This window comes from Ptychodera flava, unplaced genomic scaffold (assembly GCF_041260155.1).
Source record: "Ptychodera flava strain L36383 unplaced genomic scaffold, AS_Pfla_20210202 Scaffold_31__1_contigs__length_3010019_pilon, whole genome shotgun sequence".
Classification (NCBI taxonomy): domain Eukaryota; kingdom Metazoa; phylum Hemichordata; class Enteropneusta; family Ptychoderidae; genus Ptychodera; species Ptychodera flava.
In genome coordinates, this window is record NW_027248353.1 from 245,757 (window position 1) to 272,500 (window position 26,744).

Genomic DNA, 26,744 nt, shown 5'->3' on the forward strand with positions numbered 1-26,744 from the left:
AATCATGCAATCATTACCCATTTTATTTTAGTTTGATTCCATTACATTACTGATTTAAGCTGGCTTATTAGGATGACCTACGATATATTTTGTTCATTGGTGAGACTTGTATTAAAAAATAATGCTTGTTTGAGAGAATGCTTCTGGAGGCTTACCGACGACTAGAACCTTTTCCCGTCTAAAGTTACTGGGTTCTCGGTACTCATTTGCATGAATTTTTGTCCCCTTGAAGGTTTCCATCCCAGGATATGAAGGAGTAAACTCCTTGTTGAAAGCGCTAGTGCAAATCATGACGTAATCAAACTCCTCAGTGGAACGCTTGCCATCCTTATCCTTGATCTGTAACTTCCAATACTTGCCATCGTTGTTGCGCTGTACGTCGATCACGTCTGTGTTGAACCGAATGTGCTTCTCAAGCTTGAAATGCTCCGCATAGTTTTGGATATGACGAAGTACCATGGGGTGAGGCATAAATGGCGGGGTTTCTTTCGGATAGGGAAAATCTGAAAATGTCATCATTTCTTTGCTGTCGTTGCTTACGATACTATTATAGATGGCGGTTGATTGTCCAGGCCGCAACTCTGGTGAGTAATTCCATACACCACCTAAGGGTAATTTAAATCAAAGTAAAACGTTTAATATTTTTACGAAGAGTGCAATTTACCTTATAATGCATTGATGCTTTCTAGAGGGATGCGTACTCATATTCCTCGTGTCCTTAACAATTTCAAAGTTGATAAGATAATTTAAGTGACTTTTGGTCTGGACTAGAAATCTAATACAAAGCATTACAGCGCACATTACACTGATAGACATTGTGTTGATAAGCTAGACAAATGTGTTGTCAACATGCTTTGGTGAGCAGAACAAGACGTTACATTTGACATGTGGAACAAAAACGTGAACAATTAATGACATGATCTGGCCCTTAAAACGTTGAATACAATAATCTCTATCAGTGTACACTCATGCACAGAGCGAGACGAGATCACAATATATTACTACTCAACTTTTCGGTTCAGGGACGTCTAGCAAACTGATCATCGACGCCAATGCCACAAACAGTGTGAAAAAGGCTGACAAAAATATTAAAATATTGTGTATGTCAGATATATTGGTAGTTTTTCCCGCGTTTTGTTGGCCCTCTATAGTCAAATTGTAATCAGGACATTAAAACTCGAATTGAATCTTTATTCAGTTTAATTTCAACTTTATGATATTTCAATACAACACAAGATTAAATATTGATTAGGTTCACTTTTAGCTCGTCAAGCAGTCATAAATAACTTTATAAAGAAGTGTTAATTTATGCAAATATATGGAAATCTAACAATTTACTATCTTCTCTTTCTCCCAATTTTAAGATTTACAAAGAATTTAACTCAACTCCGGCTCACATTTTTTAAAATTTTCACATGGTGTCCTTTAACTGCTATATAACAAAAAGACTATTATGTTTGGCATTAAAGTCTTTACATTTATAATAAGAGACATTTTAATTTTGCTAGTCTGGAGCGTTAGTCTTTCAACCCTTGTCATTTTAGAATGAGGATAGATGATGCAAAACAAAATAGTCGCTTTTTTCTACATACACTCTTCTTTCAAGTGAAATAATACATTTCAGAAATAGCGTCAATTTTTTACTTAAATTAACTATTATCATTAATGCTGAAATTAAGTTTTTACCCCTAATATACACGCACGTCATCCTTCGAGTAAACTACTGCTGCCATACTGAACTTTGCAGTGTGCCACATTTTAAAAATATACTATATGAGGGGGTTTTCTTGTCGTCTTTGATGAGAAATATTGCTTTGAAATAAATTGTTTTGGCAACGTGCAGCTCCAAATAAACAGTGATACGTGATGAAGTGCGACAACGTCGAAATATATTTGATTCATCTGAATAAACTTTAAAAATGAAGGCATCTGAACAATTTGCATTGTCATTTCTGTGAATTAGGAATTACTATTTGGCCAAATATTGGCCCTTGTTGAACACCACATGTAAAGTTTGCTTTCTTAGTCTTAGAATGTACATTACTACCAATAATTATCCATGATCTCTACACGCGGAGATCACTCATTGAACTGTAGCAATTTCTTCTACACACAGAATCACTCGGTCCATATTTCAAAATTCTGGCAACATAGTTCTGATAATCATCTAATTTCTCATTATGAATAATGAGAAGATCAACCCTTTTCCGCGGAGGCAATTTTGTATTTGTAATTTTGTCGACATAGATTTTTGACAGCCATACACAACATTTTCAAATAAACTAAGGGAATAAGTTGCATCTGTATTGGCAAAAGAAAGAGTATTGTTTTTTTTTAAAGTTCGTAACAAAGGAAATTTGCATGTCTGACAGGTGGTATAAGAGCCCATCTTAGTTGCTGATTACTTTATCTTGAAAAGTGCGCATTTTTTCTCATTCAATTGACTCTTGAATTTGTAACATAATCAATAATTTTGAAACATAGTTTTAGCAAATAATCCTGAACTTCAATTGTAATGTAAAAATTGTTAAGAAACTTATATTGAGAAAGCCTTCTAACAAAAAATGTCTGAGTGAACAAATCAAGGGGAATTTGGGTAGCCTCACTTACGTGCATTAGCTACACTGACAAATTGTCTTCGTGATTGAAGATAACTAGTAAACCATTTAAGTGGAAAGTCCTGTATCCCACAATGTTCTAGTTTTGAAACAAGAATGACATGATTCACAGTATCAAATAATTTTAAGAAATCTATCAATATATCGATTCAATAATTGATTTTTATCTGTCTATCTCTTCTAACAAAGTTTAGAAGTCTAACATATTGGTTCAATTAGAAGTAACAGTAACATTAATGTTTAAATCGCCAGTCAAAAATTTACTCTAATATTTCTTTCCAATCGTACCAAGAGTGCGGCCAAGTTGCTGATAGAATCTCCTACAGTTGTGAGATATAAGCTGTCACACTGGTTGGGCTGACAAGAATTCAATAGTTCTAACCTAGTCTTTGGCACAGACAAAACTTTGCTGCGATCTGGCCGGTGCACCTTAGCCGATGTTGGTTAGTTGTTGTCCACTGATTACAGTTAAAGTTACTGACCCATCTCATCCTTGGATATTCTGAATGCGCCTCACACATTGCCCCCTTTTGTGTTACTCCCACTCGAACCACTCCAGGGCAGCTGTGTGGTTCATGAGGTTAACATCACAATGCTCTCACTTTGTTCTCGCTTACAATAAGGTGCTGTCCGTGGCAAGGCCGGTGTAACAACCATGTAGATAAATCACTAGCAATGTATCCACCGCATGTGATGGGGTTAAATGTCACGATAAAGTTACTTTATCATTATGAATATATATTCAACGTTCCCTGTGTACTTCCTCACTTTGTAAACGTTTTAAGGTAAACGGGCTACACAGGGCTATGAGTGATAAATAGGGCGGTGTTCATAGAATGATGAGATGCTTGCATATTGACCTAATTCTGTCTATCTATATGTTCATGTTAGGATCGGTTTTCACCACTGTAACGTTGACGTCACCTGTTACTTAAGGTAATATGAACTTAAAGGAAAGAAAATTCCACAAAAGTACGGTCAGTTTGAGTCTCACTAGCGAACTTGCTAAATGCATGGACGAAACGAAACGAAAGGAACGATACACGCCCTATGATTGGCTAGACGCTGCAATGTTCGTTCTTTTCGTATGCAATCCTTTGTTCTGATTGGCTGAACGAAAACGACGAAAGACTTTTCGTTCCTTTCGTTCACATTCTTTTACTTGATTGGGTTAACGAAAGTGACGAAATATTTGCATAACCCATTTTACTGATTGTCTGGAAAGAACGAGCTATTGTAGTTCCTCAAAATGTTGGCGCCTCGCTCTTATTATATGTTTACCATGTAATAACTCCCGTCTTTGAAATACAAGGAATAACAGTGAACGCATCTTCGCTTGCCAAGGCCTGCTGTTCGGGCAGCTGGATACTTCCCTAAATCAGATCGTAGTTAGTGGAAGACTCCTGTCTGGCTAACGAGCCGTGCGAGCGGACGATGCAGTGAACGCAGATTGAACAGAGTTCATTCAGCGTGACCTCCATTCAACTCGTGTCATGAAAGTACAGCGACCCTCGCTAAGTCGCGCCTCAATAAGTCGCGGTTTCGGCTAAGTCGCGGTTTACGTTATGGCTCCCATTGTTTTCTTTGCATAATTTACAAACTTCAACGTGTTGCGGTGTGTAAAAGCATGAAAGTGGTCTCGCAAATCCGCACGTCAATCATACAAATTGTCACTATCGACACCATAATATGGTGTCGCGGCCCCCCTTTCAAGCATTGTGTAATTCGTGTAGTGCGTCAAACGAAGTGTCAACGTGTTTCGGTTAGTCTCAGTGGTCTCATGAACCGGTGGTCAGTTTTATTCCTTGTATTTCAAAGACGGCGGAATTACATCATGGTGAATATATAATGAGAGCGAGGCGCCAGCATTTTGATAAACAATAGCTCGCCCTTCCATGCAGACAAAATGAATATGCAAATCTTTCGTCACTTTCGTTCAGCCAATCAAGAAAAAGAATGTGAACGAAAGGAGCGAAAACTCTTTCGTCGTTTTCGTTCATCCAATCAAAACAAAGGATTGCATACGAAAAGAACGAACGTTGCAGCGTCTAGCCAATCACAGGGCGTGTATCGTTCCTTTCGTTTCGTTTCGTCCATGCATTTAGCAAGTTCGCTACTAGGACCATTATTGATGGAATATCTTTTCGATCTTCTTCAATACATGTATACTTAATTTACATCTACGCCTTTGTATGCAAAAGGGTGACATTATTAGTTCAATATGTCGGATGATAAACGTAATTCTGTAAGTTTTACATATACGCCACTTCCTGTAAACCTTTCGACCGTAAATTTTAACCGTTTCTACTTGATAAAATATCACCATACCCACAAAACCAACGTCAGAACAAATTCAAAGTTGCTTCTTTTGCGGTGTCTCACACGAATCTCGATTAGTACAGCATCAAAAAATCACTCATTTAAGCTACTCCTACGTTGTTATCTGTTCCGTCCCGTGTTTGTGGAGGACATGCCAAGGGGATCGAACAAAACTGTTTTTGAACATGTGAAACGGCCAACAGTCGCTACCACTACAAGGTGAAAACTTGGCCTGAGCAGTCAACTGTGTCTTTTCAGTCGAAAATTCACGCTTGTTCAATGCTTGTATTAATGTTGAGGTAAAATATCGATTTGTTCAATATAACGCTTCTGTAGTTGAAGTACCTCACACCCCTGAGCGAAAAAGGATGTGCAATAGTGTCGTTGCACTTTTGATGTTGTGTATGTGTCAGTCATTTATGTACTGACAATGGAGAGAGAGATAGAGAGACAGAGACAGAGACAGAGAGAGACTTGATATAGTTTTACTCATGTGTCTGGGTCAAATGACAAATTGCTCTACACATGAAAAGACAGACAGCTGTTCAAACCAACATGGCAACATATGACACGAAGTCAAACAACCTTTACAGTTTGCTGCATAATTTGTAGTCACTGAGCTTGTAGGATCTGTCGCTTACCAAGTTTGTCATGCCTTTCAAAAGATGTCGGTTCAAGTCCATCCTCTTCAAGACAGCTTTTGATAGAGACCAAGCCAGCGACTCCAGCGCCAACGATTGCAACGCGTTTCTTGTCAGCCATTCTTCGATTCACCACTGTTGATTATTTTTACGTCGGTACTGTGAGCTAAAACGCTGTCTTCAGTATAATGTCAGGGGCCCCTGAAGGTTTTTTGATCTCTTCACAGCAGCGCAGGGTGTTTTGATCTCTTCACAGCAGGGAGTAAGCAAAGGATTATAGAGTCAAAACATAGGCACAGATGAATTGTATTAAAATTTTGCCCTTTTGAGGGACATTTTGTTTTGTTTTGTTTTTAATTTCATTGATCGCAACAATATCTCCATACATTAAACCATATAAACGTTTCACTGAACGGCTACCCCCTTGTTGAAATGAATGCGCTTTGTCTGCGACATAAAAGTCACCTTTACAATGCTGTCTGATGAAATGTGACCTTTGAGTGGGACAAATGGCCTGAATAAGATCAGTGAGACCTTGACCCATCTCACTTAGGTTATGAATGTAATTCGTAATTTGTTACGCGAATTTCGTGTATTGCACAAGTTAAAACGACATAACCATATGCGAATGCGACATGTCTGAACAGTTTGTTTTACGCAAGCCTGGCTGTAAAAATAGCTTTAGTACTGTACACTATAATAGAATAGTACATAATTGTAAACGTGTCCTCGAACCGAGGCCGGTACCTCTGCAGTAACCTCATCTTACGGTCGTGTTCTTCCTAAGCGGCAATTGCAGACTGATTCGCAGCACTTTGTTTAATACATCACTGTCGCTAAGATTATGTAAATCTGTTGATTTCTCCCATAAATATAGATACACAATGGATTTTCCCTTGGACTTCATGAAAGTTACTCTCCTGAACAATATTATTTTTTGCAAATGCAGCCCCCAAACAATAGGATGCCACTTTTAATAACTCATGTAATGTCATGTTAGAAATATTTACAAAGTGAGGCGACGACTGTACACAAAAATTGGGTGGTAGGGCACTAAATTTACAGAGAGACACACTTGTACACATGATCAGGCAATACATCTACAGCGAGCAACAGCTTTTTATTATAATGACAAACACAAGGCTAATAATTAGTAAGTATGTTTATATTGTGCCAGAAATACCACTATATGAAATTGTTTCTCCGAATTAGGTCAGCATGGCATTACTCGGACTCTCTCTCTCAATCTTGATTTCAAAACTTGGTACATTGTCACCAAACGGCCTCACCATCCTAAGCTAATAGTGCTCGATAAATAATTTAAATAACAATTGCTCACCGCGCCCTCGAACAGGCACTATAAATAACCATTACCGTCAATTTTGAATTGCCATTTTCATTCTGAGCCACACACAAATGGTAGGAATTGTCATACTCTATAACTTTTGTAAACTTCTAATGTACTCAGCCTGAAAAGTACGTTCAGCATTTAATGAAGATCAACACTAGCCTTACATTGTTCTGTTTTTGTCTGTATTTTCCTTTTGTAGTTATCTTCAACCTCATGAAGTCTTACTTTTAGGACGAAACGTTTTGTAAAAATTACCGACAGAATAAACAGGAAAAAGACAACCAGATGAGTAGACGTATAGAGTATAATTACATGCAATTCTGTATTATTAGCGGACTGTCATAATATAAAAGCGGAGCATTAATACAAAATCATTTCCACAACTGTATGATTACGTTAAATGCAGGGGTCGTCAAGTCTCCGACGGAGCGATGCTTGAATTGCAAGGCACGACATATCCAAACATCCCTTTAACAAAACAGTGTATTAAAATAGCAGCTATACAACTGACCAAGCTAGGCATTATATGAACGAAGAGATTCAACAAAAAAGCGTTTAGCAAAGTCTTACAGGAACATGAAAGCTAGAAACAGCCAAAGATTGAACGACTTTTTTCTCACTACATTACGGGGAAAGGTTAACTTTTGCACATAAAGAAATATAAAACAGCTATCACTTGATAAATTTTAGATGAAAGTTTGGAAAACGTGACAAGTTTATATCGCAAACTGGAAGGCTTAACAAACAACTCAACACATGAAATGTACTTGTAGGAGTATTTTGCCAATAGTATGAAATCTTGCTAAACGTTAAAGATAAATATTTAACTAAAGTTAGAAAAGTTGCAAATTACTTATTGCATGTATTAAATAAACTAACTCATCCGTCAAGGAATTCCATATAAAAAATCAAAATCGAAAAACGCTAAGGGCCACTCCCGTCTCGTAGAAAGTCAATACTTCGAAGAATATAATCACAAATAACAAAATTTGAGTACGGAGTGTCTCCACTCCTCCATTGAAAAGTCGTCCGTTCAGTTTCCTTCAACATGCTTCGGGTAGCTATCCATTGTGCATCTTGTGCTGTCAATAGCATATAGAATTCTTTCCCTTGCCCCAGGCCATGCTCCAGGACCCTGAAGACGATACCAGTAAGGTACCATGGGACCGTATTCGAAGGCCATAGCTAGTTCTGGGTCAGACAAGGAAATATGCTGAAATGACGGCTTTACACCAAGCATGTCGGCTAGTTCCTCAATATTAGGTCCGCATGATATCTGTCAGGAAAAATATAAACATTATATATATAGTATATATTTATAATATATATAATATGTATATATAATATATATACACATAATATATATAAACATTATATGATATATATAATATGTATATATAATATATATACGCATAATATATATAAATATATATATATACATAATATATATACAACATGACGTCTGTCTAACTGACAACACAGTTAAAACACGCTATGCAAATCATGTCCAATCTTTCCAAAGCAAGCAAAGGCTAACAGCATACAATTATCAAAGTATTCCTTACACTTAAAATTCACGGACAAACCATTCAGGATATCAAGGTCAATCCTAGAGAAGCGAGGAGTTACTCAACGTGCCTAGGGAATGAAATATTTGTCGGACAGAGAAGCTGCTAATATTCACAATCAATGCTGATAAGTTTCCATCCAACCCACCATCACAAACCGTTCGACCGAACATAGGTAAGAGATACCACAGACAAATGGAGAGACAGACTGGTAACGGGTATTGTTCAAGGTTTGAAGCGCTTACGTAAGCCCTCCATGTTCGCCTCGCCTCAGGTAGCTCTCGCCTCTCTATTCCGAAGAGTGCCGACCATGCACCCTTCATTAGTTTCCGGATTTTAGCCAATCTTCTAGCAAACGTATGTAAGGAAAAGTTTGTGTCGTTGTTGTCGTGTGGCGCTGAGCGGAATTGGCGTGCTGGCGAAAACGGGAATGTTTTTAGCTTCGGGAAAGTGAGATTTACCATTTTAAAAATCCTCTCACATTTTTATGAAAATATATTGAGTGTGTTTGAACAAAATTTGAAAGTCTTTTAACAATACTGTCTGGTTTTAGTTTATGGTTCACGGTCAATAATATTGTCTTTTAAAAATTGGTCATGGAAAAATGTGTTTACGAAACTGCTGGCGTGTCATGTTTTGATTGGCGTGAAGCAGTATTTCTGCCCCGAGAGAACACAAAGAAAGTATGGTTGCTACGCGACTTGCAGCACGATGCCATCTCGTCGTCCTTTCCGCATAATCTCGTGCAATTATCAACCACGAAAAAGTTTCCAAAAAAAATCTAACACCTGTGAAGCTCATTTTAATATGCAAAGGCAATAGCCTACCGAGACGACCATGAAATAAAAGGCATGCCGCTTTGCTAGTCTGTCTTTCTGTTTGTCTGTGGACATACATACATAGATACATACATACATACATACATACATACATACATACATACATACATACATACATACATACATACATACATACATACATACATACATACATACATACATACATACATACATACATACATACATACATACATACATACATACATACATACATACATACATACATACATACATACATACATACATACATACATACATACATACATACATACATACATACATACATACATACATACATACATACATACATACATACATACATACATACACATTCATACATACATACATACATACATACATACATACATACATACATACATACATACATATATACATACATACATACATACATACAATTATTCGCTTTTAAATGTATTGTGCTTGGTCTGTGTTGTCTGAAAAACGTAAAAAGAAAACTTGTCATGCGATCTTGACCTTGTTTTATGCAGATTAGCGATTGCTTTCTTCGAGTAGCTCACAATAAATGTATAGGGTAAACCTTTATTTTTCACGAATCAGTACTTACCCGGTAATACCTGTTTTTCACATATTTTATCTTTTTATCGCTTTCTGTCTTCATCGTTTCTTTATCTGGTAGAGCAATATTTCCAGCAAAACTCTTGCTGCGATACGGGATTGTAGTTCGGCTACTGGCCAGTGTGCTCCGGCAGTATGTACGATATTAATCAAAGCTAGTTTTTCGGGGTCTTCTAGGTGTACCGGGAAGATGTACTTGTAAATCCCTGCATTTCCTGATTTGTCTTAGACAGAAAATGTTTGATATCAACTTCAAAGGAAAAGTGTTCTTTTGTAATGGTGATTATTTGTAAATGCCATGTTTTTTCCCGGCAAATCGAGTTAACTTTAATGTCTTCAAATCGATCTATAAATCATGTCAATCATCGATGAAACCATCAAATAGTCAAAATAGATCATTGAAATTAAATTGTGGCTCTAGTAGTGGAGGTATTTAAAACAAGATAAAATGTTTGTCAATCCTTTGCCACATTGAAACTCAGCATAACCCCGCTGAAATTAGTTGAGTTTATGTATCATGAAAGTTTTCCCGGGAAAAACTCGAGTCCTACAATAAATCCCTACCAAATATCCAAGAGTCGTCGATTATAGGTACGGCAAATTCATATCCGGTAGCAAAGATGACTGCATCTACGTTCTCCAGGGTAGTGCCATCGTCGAAAACGACGCCACTTTCATGAAACTCTTTAATGCCACCCATGGGTTTGATCTGACCGCGTGCAAGCCTCTCTGCCATGTCATCACAAATCGTCATACGTTTACCAACAGGATATAACTCAGATCCCTGGAGAGCGACAACACCGTGTGTCTGTTATTTTAGATGATACATGTAGGCCAGCTACGGATCCGTGCACTCTAACTACCAATGCGCGTGCGTGCCTTCCACCCCACGTACTTATACCAAAGTTATCATCTTGCGCTGCCAGCCTACGAATACCCCCTCTTAATTTGTCCTTTAATAGGGATAAATAGCCATGCATCCTCTGAGATCATACAATTTGAATGAAAATAAGACAGACGACGTATTTCATAAGGTTAATTCGAAATCTACAAAATAACTCATTATTCAGCATTTTCACCGGTCAAAACATAAGGTAAAAATACTTTTGTATATACTTTAAGTAGCCTAGAAATATCGTAATTTTTGTTGGAACTCGTAGTTCTTTTTTCTCTATCCACTTGCAACACACTGGGTAATCATTTCAAACGTCGACTTTTCTAAAACCGCTGCTATCACATACATTACAATTTTACTACTCTAAAATTAAATCAAACCGTCTTTCTAGACAAATATAACGTTTTGTAATATTTTCTTTATTAATCGCAATGGCGACGCCCTTGCCATTAACGGCTTTTCTCTTGCCAGCGCCCATAAATAAACGTTAATGGTCAGGGTGGCATTATTTTCATTATATTATCAAGTAACCTAAGAAAACCATCAAAATCAACAAAAAATCCTCATGCAAAAGACAACGGGGCCCGAAACCATGTATTACACAGATTTCGTATTCACTGAACAGTGCGTAGTGCAATACGCAATGCACTACGCGCGCGTAGAAACAATTTGCAAATCCTTAGATTTTTTTCCGAAAAAGTGACTGTCTAAACTTGGGCAACAAGTGCTCCATTCTATTTTGTGATTGACTATAATCTTATATATCTTATATACAAATCACCATTTTTCGTTTTAGCTGTAAAAGTTACGATGTTTGCGATATTATTTATATTCACGGGCATGCAAACAAACCATAAAAGTCCATTGTGGTCAGTCAGGTTGTTCAGCTCGACCAATTAAATGCGGAGGATAGGGCATGGTAACATAATTAATTTTATCGATACTAAGTGCAAAGACTTGTTCCTTGAGGAGCTACTGTTTGTATAGTGTAGAACTGTTTGTTCTTTTTGCAGCGACTTTAACTTTATGGTCCGAACATAGTGGGTAAAGGCATTGGATAATTACGACGCCATACATTTTCGGCATGCAATATCTCAAGTTTGCTATAATGTTATTGCCTTTATACCTTGAGAAAAGCGCATGCTCGTTTATCGTTGTTTTACTAATAGACAAACTGTATACACGACTTACCTGCAAATCAAATTCCTTGTGGTCACTCATTTTCGTGTGACTCATTTTCTCCAATGTCGCGGTTAGTTTCGATGGAGACTTAATCGAGGATCGTGTGAAGAGAGCGATGTCAAAGGGACGACCGTCCCGGCACATACGAGGCAGAATCATCGAATCGTGACGCATGCTGATATGTACCTGAAAATGACATTCGAAAATGACCGATCTTCAGCAGTTAACATTTGGAATTGTGTGTTTGTTTCAAAAAGGATGTGCGTCGATTTATTAAAATCTGAACGATTTATTTTCAAGTCTTGAAAAAATGTAAATACTATTGGTGGAAAACAAGATAATAATACATTTGTATCTTTTTGAGAGCCTGTGGATTTTCATCTACTTCATTTGTACAAGGAATATCATCGTAACGCATTTTGCACTTAAAGGTATACAGTCCCCTGTAATCTAAATATGCCCATATATGGTCAAAGGGGCGTTCCTTGGTATTCAAAATGCCCATCTGAGGGCGCTGTTTTTAAAAAGCGGCCACCCGCTTAAAATCTCTGATTTGTTAGATTATATCTTTCCATGGTAACTGTGGCAAAATTGAAACAGATGACAGAATACCTTTATTGCTCATACGAATGTCTGCATGTAAATATTTTCTAAGCCATTGTTGTTTTGACAGTTCCGATCTATACATTTGATTTTTATTGCTTGACACTTGCGTGACTGATTTCCCCAAATTTGTTTGCCATGAAGAATGACGTCACTAAGCAAACTAAGGGAGCGCTATCAAAGAACGATCGGATGTGCTGTAATCGGTTTTTTGCAGGAAATTTCTTGACTGTGGTATTGTCTCGCTTTTGTAGCTTAACTGATTGGAATCGTCCGACGCATGCATTAACCAGAGCAATGAATTGAAATACTAGTTTACACTGCGAAAACAAAAGCCAAACACTCTCAACCGATTCAAAAAGAAATCGCTGCATGACCTATGTCGTAAATAACCTAGAAACGAACTAGCTAATGAAGGGTACCCGGTACTCATTACATACCCTGAATCAACAAATATCTGTTTGGGATACCTATTATAGCCAATCGGAGTACAAGTTGCAACGTGTAAACCCGTATAACTTGCAGATTCTATTTTTGTATATTTCACTTGCCATAGATGGAATATTATGAGTTCAAACTGATGTGAGCATCGGAAACAACTGCAGATAAGCTAACTATTTTTAATCAGCAGTGTTCACCGTGTTACATTATTGCTGTATGCTTAAAGCTTCTCCTTATAACTTTGGCAAGATTAAGAAAGAATCCCAGCGATTGTTTCACGATTCAACAACGTGACCTCGATGCATATTTTAAAATCGTTTCCATTACCTCAATGCCACTTCCTGCAAGGTCGGTCGCAATCTCACCACCCGACATGTGTCCTCCTAGTAAAACAAGAAATGATGATATGCACATGTTGTTTAAAATGTTGAGGATTAGCCCGTGAAATGCACATACTGTTACAGTAATATCGTCATTTATGGCATTATACACTCCCAAAACGATATTATTTAATTGCAAGTTTACCTGTCACGCTTTCACAGACCAAAGAGGACTCGAAAAGTCGAGCAAAATCCGTAATAAATACAAAAGCACTTCTGTTCTGTCAACACGAAGGAAAATTAAAGCCTCAATATAGCCTCTAATGTTGTACCCCGAATTTCATAGCTCGTTACATAAACGAACCAAAGTCGTAAAGCCGATTCGAAAAATTTTAAATGCAGCAATATCGTATGCAAATATTTCGTTTATAATAGATTACCGACGACTATAACCTTCTGTCCAAGAAACCGTTTAGGCTCTCGATACTTGTTAGCGTGGATTTTTGTTCCTCTATAATTTCCCAACCCAGGATATGACGGAATAAACGGCCTGTTATAAACGCTTGTGCAAATCATGACGTAATCAAACTCTTCGGTGGAAAGCTTGTCATCCTTGTCCTTGATCTGTAACTTCCAATACTTTCCATTGTTGTTGCGCTGTACGTCAATAACGTTTGTGTTGAACCGAATGTGCTTCTCAAGATTAAAATATTCTGCATAGTTTTGGATATGACGAAGAACAGATCGGCGATCGTTAAATTGAGGGTTCTCCTTCGGGTAGGGAAAATCTGAGAACGTCATCATTTCTTTGCTGGTGTTGCTGACGACAGAATCGTAGAGCGCACTTCCCTGACCGGGCCGCAACTCCGGTGAGTAATTCCATACACCACCTTGGTGAAAACAGAAAACAACCTTTATGTAACCTAACGTGCTTTATGGGTATAAAGATAACCGAATGCGTTTGCAATATGACTATGACGCCATGCGGCTTCAATGACAAATACTTGGACGAGAGTAACAGATTCCTTGGTCAATAAGACTATGCAATTCTGGGCCAAAAATACACTGTGATATCACTAAAACACAACTGGTCTTCCAACAACTTTGAATATTTCAATCTAGTCCTTAATTCTAACCTACCTAGATGATACGGATATTAAGGGGTGCTCCATTTTCTTGTGTGAAGCTGTAATGCGAAGGTGATTTCATCACTTTAAATATGCCTGAAATACCTCGGTACACCCCACAACAGCTGCAGACAACGTGCGAATTTGATGTAAAACGTTTTCTCCAGGGTACCATTTTATATTTTACTATCGGAAGCAGGAGCATTGATGGAACGTCAGTGTCTTGAGTCGAGTACAGCCGGAACCGGAAATAATATTGTATCTCAATATTAAATATAATTTGTGTGTGTGTGTGTGTGTGTGTGTGTGTGTGTGTGTGTGTGTGTGTTTGTTGTGAGAGAGAGAGAGAGAGAGAGAGAGAGAGAGAGAGAGAGAGAGAGAGAGAGAGATATGTTAATTGATTTAGCCGTAATATGCGTTTTCGCTTACCAAGTTTGTCGTGCCTCTCAAAACACGTTGGCTCAAGCCCATTTTCTTCAAGACAACTTTTGATTGAGACCAAGCCAGCGACTCCAGCGCCAACAATTGCAACGCGTTTCTTGGCAGCCATATCTCACTGTATCACACCAGTAGGCCGACAACGACTGATTGATCACCCGATGTTTGGTCGACCTGTATATTTAAAGGTTTTCGGAGGAAGCTTGCTATTTTCGTGACAACCCCACTCTGGTGTGCGGAAATGACCAGCTATGAACTGAAAATGCTCACGTTTTCATTATATATTGCAGTTATGTGTAATCTGAACCTTTGCCACATGATTGCAACTTCACTGAAAGTACTATGATCAATAAGAACAATATTCACCACCGATTAATTCTAAAAGGTCATGAAGTATACAAATATGTAATTAGCTTAAATGAAAATGAATGCTGTCATTGTATTACAACTTTACATAGCAAGGGTAATTACCTTTGGCCAGGTCCTTCAAGCCATATATGCCGAACTGTGAAAGCTCATTGGATATGCAAATTATAAATTAGCTGACATGTAAATGTGCAATGACTTTCGATATTGTTTTAACCTGGTATATTCATCAATGTTCATAGCATGTTTTGCCAACTTCGATCAACTGAATCTCAGAGGAAAGATCATCGAAAATGCAAATTAAGAAATTGGCAGATGAAAAATTGCTTAATGACTTTCAATAATGCTGTATCATAGTATCTTTAATGTGTATAGCAAGTTTCATCAACTTTGGTCCAGTCAATTCAGATATATATCCCTAATTAGCAAAGTTCATTAAATATGTAAATTAGGAATTGGCTGAAGTAAAAATGCTTAACGATTTTTAATATTGTTGTATCATAGTGTCTTCAATATATGTAGCAAGTTTTGTCAAGTTTTAGTCAAGTCAATTCAGATATATACCCTCATTAGAAAAGTTTATTAAATATGCAAATTAGGAATTGGCTGAAGAGAAAATGCTTAATTACTTTCAATAATATTGTATTATAGTGTCTTTTATGTACATAACAAGTTTCATCAACTTTGATCTAGTCAATTCAGATATATATCCCTAATTATGAAAAATCCTTTAATATGCAAATCAATAATATTATATCACGGTATCTTTGATGTATGTAGCAAGTTTCAATAACTAAAATCAAGTTAATTCAGATATATATCCATAATTAGGAAAGTTCATTAAATATGCAAATTCGGATTTGGCTGAAGCAAACATGCGTAATGACTTTCAAGAATGTCGTATCATAGTAGCTTCAATACATGTAGCAAATTTCATCAACAATAGTCCAGTCAATTCAAATATATATCCCTAATCAGCAAAGTTCATTAAATATGCAAATTGGGAATTGGGACGAGTTAAACAGCTTAACGACTTTAAATGATGTTAAACATACTATCTTCAATATACATACCAAGTTTGGTCAATTTTGATCCAGTCAAATCAGATATATATCCCTGATAAGGAAAGTTCATTAAATATACAAATTAGCGACTATCTTTCATGTCACCCCTTAATGCTTCCCACTGCTGATATATCGTGGTGTGATCAACATTTGTAGCAAATCTCATCAAATTGTGTGCGTTGTTTTTAATGTTTATCCTTTTTTTTCTAAAATCATTAATTATGCAAAGGAGCAAAAAGTATGCAAGCCAGGCCCACCAAAAACTAATCAGTTCTTGCCATTACATACTCAATCTGTGTACCAGATTTGATTCTGATCAATTCAGCCGTTTTGAGATATTCGACCTAAAGACAGACAGACAGACATTGCTGCGACATATGCTCACGTGTGTGAACACGTGAGCAAATAAAAGGTCCCATTTAATTGACGACTGACCTGATAACAATACCGTTTCAAACGACTTTCGGTGCACAAACATCAGAATACAAATCAAATTATCATTACCAGTTACTCAAAAATGACATCTTCACATAGGCAGTTCCCAAAAGCGGACATTCGGATTTTCTAGACACTTTTATGCAACTGTGTGTCTCTTCTAACCGTGCCACCTGATGATATATATGTGATTATGTTATGCAAATTGCATGATCGTAGCTTTTTCTCTGCACTCGCTGCTTACTTTCACGATGTTTCATTTTGCCTATATTCAGGAGCTTGATTCATCTTCGAAACTGTTTTCAAGATTGAGAAAGGTTTCCCTTTGTTTGTATATGAGCACGGATTAAACCGCGTGATGATCTCCTGTCTTTTGGCCCCGTTTCGTTGATTATCAACATTGCAACGTTTTGTAAGTCTACAGTCACTTTTGCATCTTACTTTAATTGGATTGATTATGATAAAATAAGGGCAGATATTCCAACTCTCTCAACCTTTTTATAATTCCTTTGTGACCTACCGCTTGTTGGAGGGGGAGCTCTTTTAAAGCTAGTTTTAAGTGAAGTCTTAGTTTTGTCTAATTGAATATAAACTCCAAAAATATTTACCACAGGGATGACGGCCACAAATGCATAAATTCCTTAGTTTATTAGGTAGCAAGGAATGTACGGTGACCCCTGATTGTCATTCCATGCATGGTAAGAGAGTACTTCTCGATAACTTTCGTACATAACGTTTGAGGAAATGTTTAACTCCTTCGGTTTCGAGCCGCTGACTACCGCAAGTACGTTGTCCTCATGTCTCACAGATTTAGCGAACAAAGGATTAGGGTTGGAGATTTAAGATAACCACGTTTCCTTTGTATCGGCAAAGTCATCGTCTAATGATGGAGACGACTTTTATTTGTGGTTCATTATTTACATTTGAAAACTTAGGATACGGGCGTTTTTAATGATCAGGGCAACTTTCCGATGCCAACATTCAAGTACTCGATTCATTGCTTTATTTGGATTGGCGATCAGAGTCTACAATAGGGCAATACCAAAATGGTTTGTGCCGAACGTATATCGAGTTATTAAGTCTTACATTTGTCAACATTGCCTGTGTGTAAAAAAGATGTGATTATCTAAGTTAGTGAATCAAAGTTATTCAAAAACTATGTACATCTCCGATATTATCCGCGATAGCGTCGTAATTATTGAGACGTTATTGTATAGTTCAGTATTATGTTCAGTGCGACAGAACGTGACACAGTACATGTCTATCAACAGTAAACAATATGGGATTGATATCCAGGGAAAACGTCCGTAATCACTTCACCTATCATGCTAAATTGTTAATTAAGAGTAACGCTTCTTAAAACATATTGCGTTTATGTGGAAAACATTAGAAAAAAAACTGATGCGTTCTTCTAAAGGACGTTTGTATCTTACCTGTTGCTGAGCGCATGCGCGTATTGGCAAAACATTCCTAATTGGAGTGATCTTGTCATCATGTGTGTAATCCAAGGAATTTTGCCGAGAGTTAACTTGCCTGACTAAATAACATTGTTAGTGACCTTGAATTGCTTTCGAAGGAAACAGTACATACAAGTACGTCATTTAGGCTAAATTAACCTTGGCTTACCAACACAATGTCACAGTAAATTTTATCCCAATTTCTGTAACATTACAATATAGTAAGTCAAATGAGCTCTCTCAGAGTTCCAGCGATCCTTGCACGCTTGTGTATGTATATATGACTGTTTGCTTTTAGCAGACCTACCTACCTACCTACCTGCCTGCCTACCCGCATACATACAAACATACATAAATACATACATACATACATACATACATACATACATACATACATACATACATACATACATACATACATACATACATACATACATACATACATACATACATACATACATACATACATACATACATACATGCATGCATGCATGCTGCATGCATGCATGCATGCATGCATGCATGCATGCATGCATACATACATACATACATACATACAATACATACAATACATACATACATACATAATAACATACATACAATCAATACATACATACATACATACATACATACATACATACATACATACATACATACATACATACATACATACATACATACATACATACATACATACATACATACATACATACATACATACATACATACATACATACATACATACATACATACATACATACATACATACATACATACATACATACATTACATAGGTTTAAGAACTGAGAAGCGAATGATGTTATTCGTCCCTCTGAACAAAGATACTTACTTAGTTAGTTACTTTCAATAGCTAAGATATGTTTGAAAATAAATTGTTATATTTTAAAATTCAATACAATCAAAAACTAACCACGAAACATTTGTTTTTCACATATTTAATCTTCTCATCGATATCTTTCTTCATTGTTCTTTGTCTGGTAGATCAATATTTCCAGCAAACACCCTCGCTGCAATGCGGGCATGGAGTTCAGCTACTGGCCAGTGTGATCCGCCAGTATGCACCAAGTTTATCAAAGCCAGCCTCCTAGGATCTTCCAGACGTACTGGAAATATGTACTTGTAAACCTCAGTATTTCCCGATTTGTCTTAGACAGAAATGTACAAGAAACATGTAATATTCACTAACAACAAAGTGTTCTATGATAATTAAATGTTATGCATCATGATCTACGGTAGTGTTTCTTCTTGGCAAATTTAATTAGCTCGAACGGGTACAAATCAACCCATCAATACATAATCATGGAGAATAATGATTGCTCAAGTCGACGTAAAATCACCTTGTACAGTTATTACTAGGCGACATTGTGATTCAGCATAATACCACTGGATACTGTTTATTTTGTTGATCATGAAAGTCATACAAAAAAACCCTACCAAATATTCAAGAGTCGTCTATTATAGGTACAGCGAATTCATATCCGGTAGCAAAGATGACGACATCGACGTCCTCCAGAGCGGTGCCATCGTTGAAATTGACGCCATTTTCCTGAAAGTCTTTAATGCCACCCATTCTTTTGATTTGACCTCTTGCGAGGTAATCTGACATGTCATCTGAAACCATCAGACGTGTACCCGCTGAACGTGCCTCAGAGCCCTGGAAACAGACAACATTCCATGTCTGTTATATTACATCTGTGCCCATAGTTCCGTGCAGCCACCCTACCAATACATCTACATTCGCGTACCGACATCCGTACTCTCAGACTATTTAGATTCATTTCTTAACCATTTGTGTCTTTATTTTGGGTGTACATTTAGCCATACAACTTCAATCCTATGAACAATGTAGACCACAACAGAAACTGACCAGAAAATTTTAACTTTAAAGCTTCTAAAATAGGGAAATTGGTCTGTTCTGAACATATCCGGTCTTTCAAAAACGGAAATAAGAAGTATCAACAAGTTAATTTAGTTGTAATTTATTGGAAACTCATTTACATAGAGATGGTAATTCTTTGATAGCAAGTATGTGAGTGTGAGTGCTTCAAGAACTCTACAGCATGTTGAGGAGTCGCATCAGAAAATATACTTAGCCCGGTTGTTGAACCATTCTCTTTTTACGGCAGGGATTAGGCCGAGCGGTTTTAACTGCGGTGTCTTCGCTCGGTGACTAGGTGCCGTACGTTGTGGGTTCGAATCTGATTGAAATCTACTCAATTTCTCAGTCCATTTTGACGCATTTGGTAAACAAGTAAAACACGACCTATACATCTTCTGCATAAATACATTTTCACAACTGATATATAATATCAATTGTTTTGTCCTTGCAAATATAGCGCCCTCCTTGATAATATCTTTTATCAATTAATATAAATATCATGCCATTAAATATAGTTTCATGAACATTATTTATATTCAATAGGTAGTGGCATTCAAAGTAATGTCTACTTTTACATCGAGCAGATCTTACTTCAAAAGGCACAAAATCTGCAGCTGAGCAAGTCATATTGTCGTAAAACATCTTCCTTCTGAGTTACTTCACAGTGATCACCAGAGCGTATTGATATGTGTTTGCCACGTGCGTGGATTCCTACCGAGTTCGTTCCCTAAAGCAGAATTGCTCTTGTCATAGCATGATATTAAACACTCACAAACATTTGACCGTGAAATCCCGACGCCGTTCTTGCTACCATAGTACCACATATCCAGCTTTATTGCTTCATGAACTGACTTTACAACCTACCTGCACGTCACATTTCTCATCTGATATTTTCCCTGTGCAGATTTTCTCCATTTCTGCCGACAAACTTAGAAGGCGACTTCATCAAGGCTCGAATGAAGAGGGTCATATCCAAGGGGCGACCGTCCTGGCAAATGCGAGGGACTATCACACGCCATGCCGCATGCTGATATACACCTAGGAAAGAGGGTTCGAATACGAATGATCTAAAAAAATCCGAGAAGAATACTATAAATTTATTGTCTACCTACAACATACTATGAAAATGGACATAGATAAACCAAAACTTAAAAGACATGTTTGAAAGCTCTAAGAAATGTAACCATTCTAGATGTTTCATTTAAGTTTTGAATGGGCTCTTAGGGCACTTTCCTTTAACAAACTAAGACGCCAAACTCAAAATAGAACGTGTCTAGGGTACAGATAGTCGAATGCTCCAATTATTATACGATTTATTTCTTATCTACCACTTGTGGGGTCTCATGTTAGAGCTCTCGGAGAAAGAAAACTTTTAACCATCTTAGTTTTTAGAAAAATCCAAAATTTAATTTTTCTCATAGAGTTAACACAGAGGTGGTGGCCATGTTTAATTTCAATATCGCTAAATGTCTGGTAATTTGTTTCCCTAGTTTCAAACTTTGCACACCGACCCCTGATTTTTATGGTTGATTTGGTAAGAGGAAGGTTGAATGTTTCACCGAGAAAAGTTGGAGCAAACGTTTTGCTTTCGTGGCACATACTACCTGAATGCAATCTAAAAAGATGTAGGAGTCCATTCACCTCAGCGTCATTTCGTGCCAGTTCTGTTGCCATCTCACCACCAGACATGTGACCTCCTAAACAAGGAAGGAGGGTTTACATTAATAGGTCATTTTAAACTTTCGAATATCAGTCCGTAAAATACACAATATATATATTATTAAAAAAATAGTCATGTCCTAAACTTTAATACCGGCTTACCAACGACTAGAACCTTCTTTTCTTTAAATTCTGATGGTTCCCGGTACTTATTAGCGTGGATTTTTGTTCCTTTGAAATTTTCCAACCCAGGATATGATGGAATGAATGGCCTAATGTACACGCTTGTGCAAATCATGACGTAATCAAACTCTTCGGTGGAAAGTTGTCATCCTTGTCCTTGATCTGTAACTTTCAATACTTGCCATCGTTGTTGCGCTGTACATCGATAACGTCTGTGTTGAACCGAATGTGCTTCTCAAGGTTGAAATGCTCCGCATAGTTTTGGATATGACGAAGTACCATAGGGTGGCTAAGGAATGGCTGGCATTCTTTCGGATAGGGAAAATCTGAAAAGGTCATCATTTCCTTGCTGTCGTTACTGACAACAGAACTGTAGAGGGCGCTTCCCTCCCCTGGCCGTAGCTCCTGTTAGTAATTCCATACGCTACCTTTGTTCGAAAGAAGAAATAAATGATAAGTTAATAATGCGCAAATATAAATTAAATACAGCCGGAATGGTTCATAATATGGCTAAATCCTATTACAATGATACGGCTCTCAAGGTATATGTTATTGGCTGCTATATACGAATAGTTCAGGCATTTAAGGGCATCCTCCCATGCAAAGTAGAAGGCAACATTTGATCTACCAGACCTATCTACGGCCACTGGTTCTGATGGGATGGACTGAGCATATCAGGAATTGCTCCCTAACCCGGAAAACGTACATGGCTATAGAAGCGTGTACACTTTCAACCGTTATACTGCTTGCTCGTCGGGAAAAAAATGCAAAACTCCGAAAACCCAAGCTCTTGTATTGTCTCAACAGAAGAAGGGGTATACATAGTGCCGACAGGCAGTATATTCAGTATATATATATATATATATATATATATATATATATATATATATATATATATATATATATATATATATAATATATATATATATATATATATATTATATATATATATATATTGCCGAGGTACTATAGATGACACAACTACCAACGTACACTGATATCACACAGAGCGACGTTGTCGACAACAGAATTATGGTTTGACATTTTGCTGACCCCAAAATCAGCTTGTGTATTTTACAATTTGATGATTTGCGTCATCTTAATGCGTCATTTTCCAGTTCCATGCTATTAAACCTTCCATCAATTACAAACATTTCTCCTTAAACTGAGAAGGTAAAACTGCGGTTCCAGCCGTCCTTTTTTGAATTTTTCTATTGGTTGTTCTGAGCCTGAACGGAGAGACTTTACTTTTCGAAATCAAAGTGAACGCATGTAAACAGCAAGTAAACAAGATTTAAGAATTGAGGACAGAAGCAGCTCTTCATATTATTATCGAGTAACCCAATAAGTCCTTCGATTTAGGGGAAGGTCCAAAGTTCACGGCTCGCAAAAGGAAAATCTCTTAAGTTTGTAATAAATGGCTTGTTTTCACTAAACGGCATCCATGTCAGCGTTCTGATACAGATTGAATTTTCTGAGAGGAACGCCCTAACAATTGCCAATAATTTGTGACCTTACGTAAAGTACTTCGTTATCAGTTGTGATAGTGTAGTATTGTGCCTCAGCTAAGCATGTAAAATGAGGTCACTGCACCCTGACCTGAGCTGTTATTTGATTGCATCGTTTTGAAAAAGACGACCTTTAGTCCGAAATAAATTGAAAATAAGTTATCATACTTGACTTTGATTTCCGATGCCATATGGTACCAGAACTCGCTCTGTCAGGCTGTGATCTAATCTATATACAAGTTCGTTTTTGTCTCTGACCATTCTGAGAAACACGGTGCCAGGAAAAAATATTCTAAACACAAGCACTTAAGGACACAGAGAGTTATGTCTTCTACGGCCATGTCTTCGGTGAGTGAACAGTCTTGGCTGGCTGTTATTTCTAAAGATTATGAATGATACATTGTCATACTGTCACATTTTAATACCCAATGGGCTGGAGAGAGAGAGAGAGAGAGAGAGAGAGAGAGAGAGAGAGAGAGAGAGAGAGAGAGAGAGAGAGAGAGAGAGAGAGAGAGAGAGAGAGGGAGGGAGGGAGGGAGAGAGAGACTTTGTGTCTGTATTAGCAGTTCAATACGATCATGCATGACCTCTAAAACAAACAAAGGGAGATTGGCATCCATTTTAAACATACCTTATTCGGTCCTCACTTACCTGGTTTATCGTGTTCAAGCTTTTCTTCAAGGCAGCTCTTGATTGACGTCAAACCTGCAACTCCAGCACCGACAATCGCTACGCGTTTGGTAGCCATGCCGAATTGCTTCCGACTACAAAATACGTGCTAGCCAATGTCTGTGCAACTTACAATGGAACATTGACCCAACGCCTCCTTGAGAAATATGCAACTTCCGTACCTGGTCAACTTGTTCCTTTTCATCTAGATTAAAGTTGTGTATAATAGCCTACGATACCAGCTAACTTGTTAAAATAGAGTGTTTTAATCCGCCTTTGAGTATACATGTACTGCTACGTAGTTTTTTACTTGGCAAACACTTTTTTATTTTCATATATTTTTATATATATATATATATATATATATATATATATATAATATATATATATATATATATCGAAGTATACAGATGTCCTTGGGGAAATTACAGTGCTCAATGCAAAAAGCAGGGCGTTATAAATAAACAGATTACTTCAAGTACAAAGTAATAAATCTGTTACTTAAGTTTCATGCATCTTGCAATCCTCAGATAGAGTCTGTATCTGAGGATTGCAAGATGCATGAAACTTAAGTAATAGATTTCATTACTTTGTACTTGAAGTAATCTGTTTATATATATATATAATATATATATATATATATATATATATATATATATATATATATATATATATACATATTATATAATATTATATATAATCATTTTTAAACCATCGGCGAATATTATTGTATCAATTTTTTTTCAGAGTCTACAAAAGCACATTCATATCACAAATTGTAAACCCATTTCTATTTCTGTCATGCCTTTTGAATGATTGCACCAGCGCTGAGATCTTTGTCAGTCAAAATCTTGCTGCAGACAAAATAGGCCAGCGTCTTTTAATGACTAATAAGCACAGTTACGTAAGTCATCCCTTTTAAAATCTTAGAATTTGGCATATAACCAAAGGTAAAGCAATAGGGAGTTGAATGAAGAATATGTCTAGGGTAGTTAGGATATGTCGTAATATTTTAAATTGTTTATTTTCTACCTCTTTTGATGATAACTTTCCTTATTTTGAATGGTAGTCGTAGATATAAGCAGCGAATCATCTACTATGGTTACATTATAAGGTTACATCACATACAACTATTATGTGCAATATTAGTTAGTATTTCTAAGTACATGTAAGTATTTACTCAACCCAACAACACGAATTTTTCTAATTATATAAGGTCTGTGACTCAGCCTGTTGATATCAAAGACCATTGAAAAGCGCTATTAATTCTTCCCACATATTTGAATAATTCATCGTTTGTAACTAATTTTACTTACCTACTTGTCTGCCTCATCACAACTTGATGAAGGAAGAGGAGGACAAAAGTAAAATCGTATCTATTCTTCTTTACCAATTGTAAGGACTATTACTTTTTATAATTTCAATGTTTACGGTTATTCTTGTAAGCCCCATACAGTTACATTATTGTACAGCCGTTAATTGACATCTAAGCTTGTGACACACTTTACATTATCTTTCGACACCACTTTTGCCACCTATGACAACTTTTCCCCACACAGATTTAGACGTGGTAGGTATGGCCTATTTATGGCAAATCGGCCATACTCACCACGCCTATTAAAATTCATGAGTTTACTTTTCTTGTTTACGCACACACTCATATCGATTTGAAATCAGTAAAATGGTCATTACATCAGGTTGACAACCAAACGTCTGGGTAGTGAATTAAGATTACTCGTTGAAAGACGGTTACAATTCCGAATAAAGCAAGACAAATTTGTTTCTTTGACAAATTTCCCTTCAAATACAACACTATTGGTCACCAAACAGGGAAAACTATGCAGATCTACCTGTTTGTAACGACATTCGAAACGCAGTGAGCATGTAATGACCATGGTATTCCAAATTGCTTGCCGCATAGCATAGATATACCAGCTTCACTCCTGTCTCCTTTACCTCAATGGACTAACGTACGCATGGCCGAAAAAACCGACGCAGGTTACAACTAATGCCGGTATTTAGTGTCACAGTATCAATCGATGCACAATGGTAAGCCATTAGCCCTACGGCAGGTATGAGTCTAGATAGTCCTGCGTACGATGATGTGTGCTGCCGGCGTTATACGGCCTCCCACCACAGCCCTCCTAAGGTCTATTGACAAAACCGGCGACATGCGATCCAAATTGGGACCCTACACGAAAAACTACTTTTCTGACTATTTTCGGCCGAAATCAATTTGATTCGATGCCTAGCCGAATAACTCAATCGTAAATAACTCAATCGCTCACAGACTACAAACCAATTTGCTCTCGTTACGTCCCAAACCGTTAGTTTTCCAGCAATGCACGGTCAAGGTCATTTTTCAGAGAGGGTATTTCTTTTACCTTAAATACTTTAAGGGAAGTTCACAAAGGATGATTTTTACATATGTGCTAGCTTTGTGGTCACTTATCCAGGAAAAGCTATTTTCGCCATTTATAACTCGCGCAATTTAGTACAGAAAATTGCCCATGTAATTTGAATCATGGGAAAAAAGCTCCAAGTTTGGAGCTTGCATCATGTGA

The 26,744-nt window shown here is 37.1% G+C and overlaps 2 protein-coding genes across 2 annotated transcripts; both read right to left on the bottom strand.

The window, feature by feature from the left end:
- Positions 1 to 111: 111 nt before the first annotated feature.
- LOC139127345 (flavin-containing monooxygenase 1-like) lies at positions 112 to 5,850 on the bottom strand. Its single transcript, XM_070693260.1, has 2 exons — positions 5,579 to 5,850; positions 112 to 605 (listed from the first exon to the last, which is right to left on the bottom strand). Exons 1-2 carry the CDS (start codon positions 5,697 to 5,699, stop codon positions 112 to 114), a joined length of 615 nt encoding a protein of 204 aa, XP_070549361.1. The 5' UTR covers positions 5,700 to 5,850.
- Positions 5,851 to 7,228: 1,378 nt separating this feature from the next.
- LOC139127401 (dimethylaniline monooxygenase [N-oxide-forming] 2-like) lies at positions 7,229 to 15,091 on the bottom strand. Its single transcript, XM_070693318.1, has 7 exons — positions 14,931 to 15,091; positions 13,815 to 14,264; positions 13,382 to 13,437; positions 12,020 to 12,196; positions 10,498 to 10,717; positions 9,923 to 10,157; positions 7,229 to 8,205 (listed from the first exon to the last, which is right to left on the bottom strand). Exons 1-6 carry the CDS (start codon positions 15,049 to 15,051, stop codon positions 9,973 to 9,975), a joined length of 1,209 nt encoding a protein of 402 aa, XP_070549419.1. The 5' UTR covers positions 15,052 to 15,091; the 3' UTR covers positions 7,229 to 8,205; positions 9,923 to 9,972.
- Between the last annotated feature and the right edge of the window lie 11,653 nt (positions 15,092 to 26,744).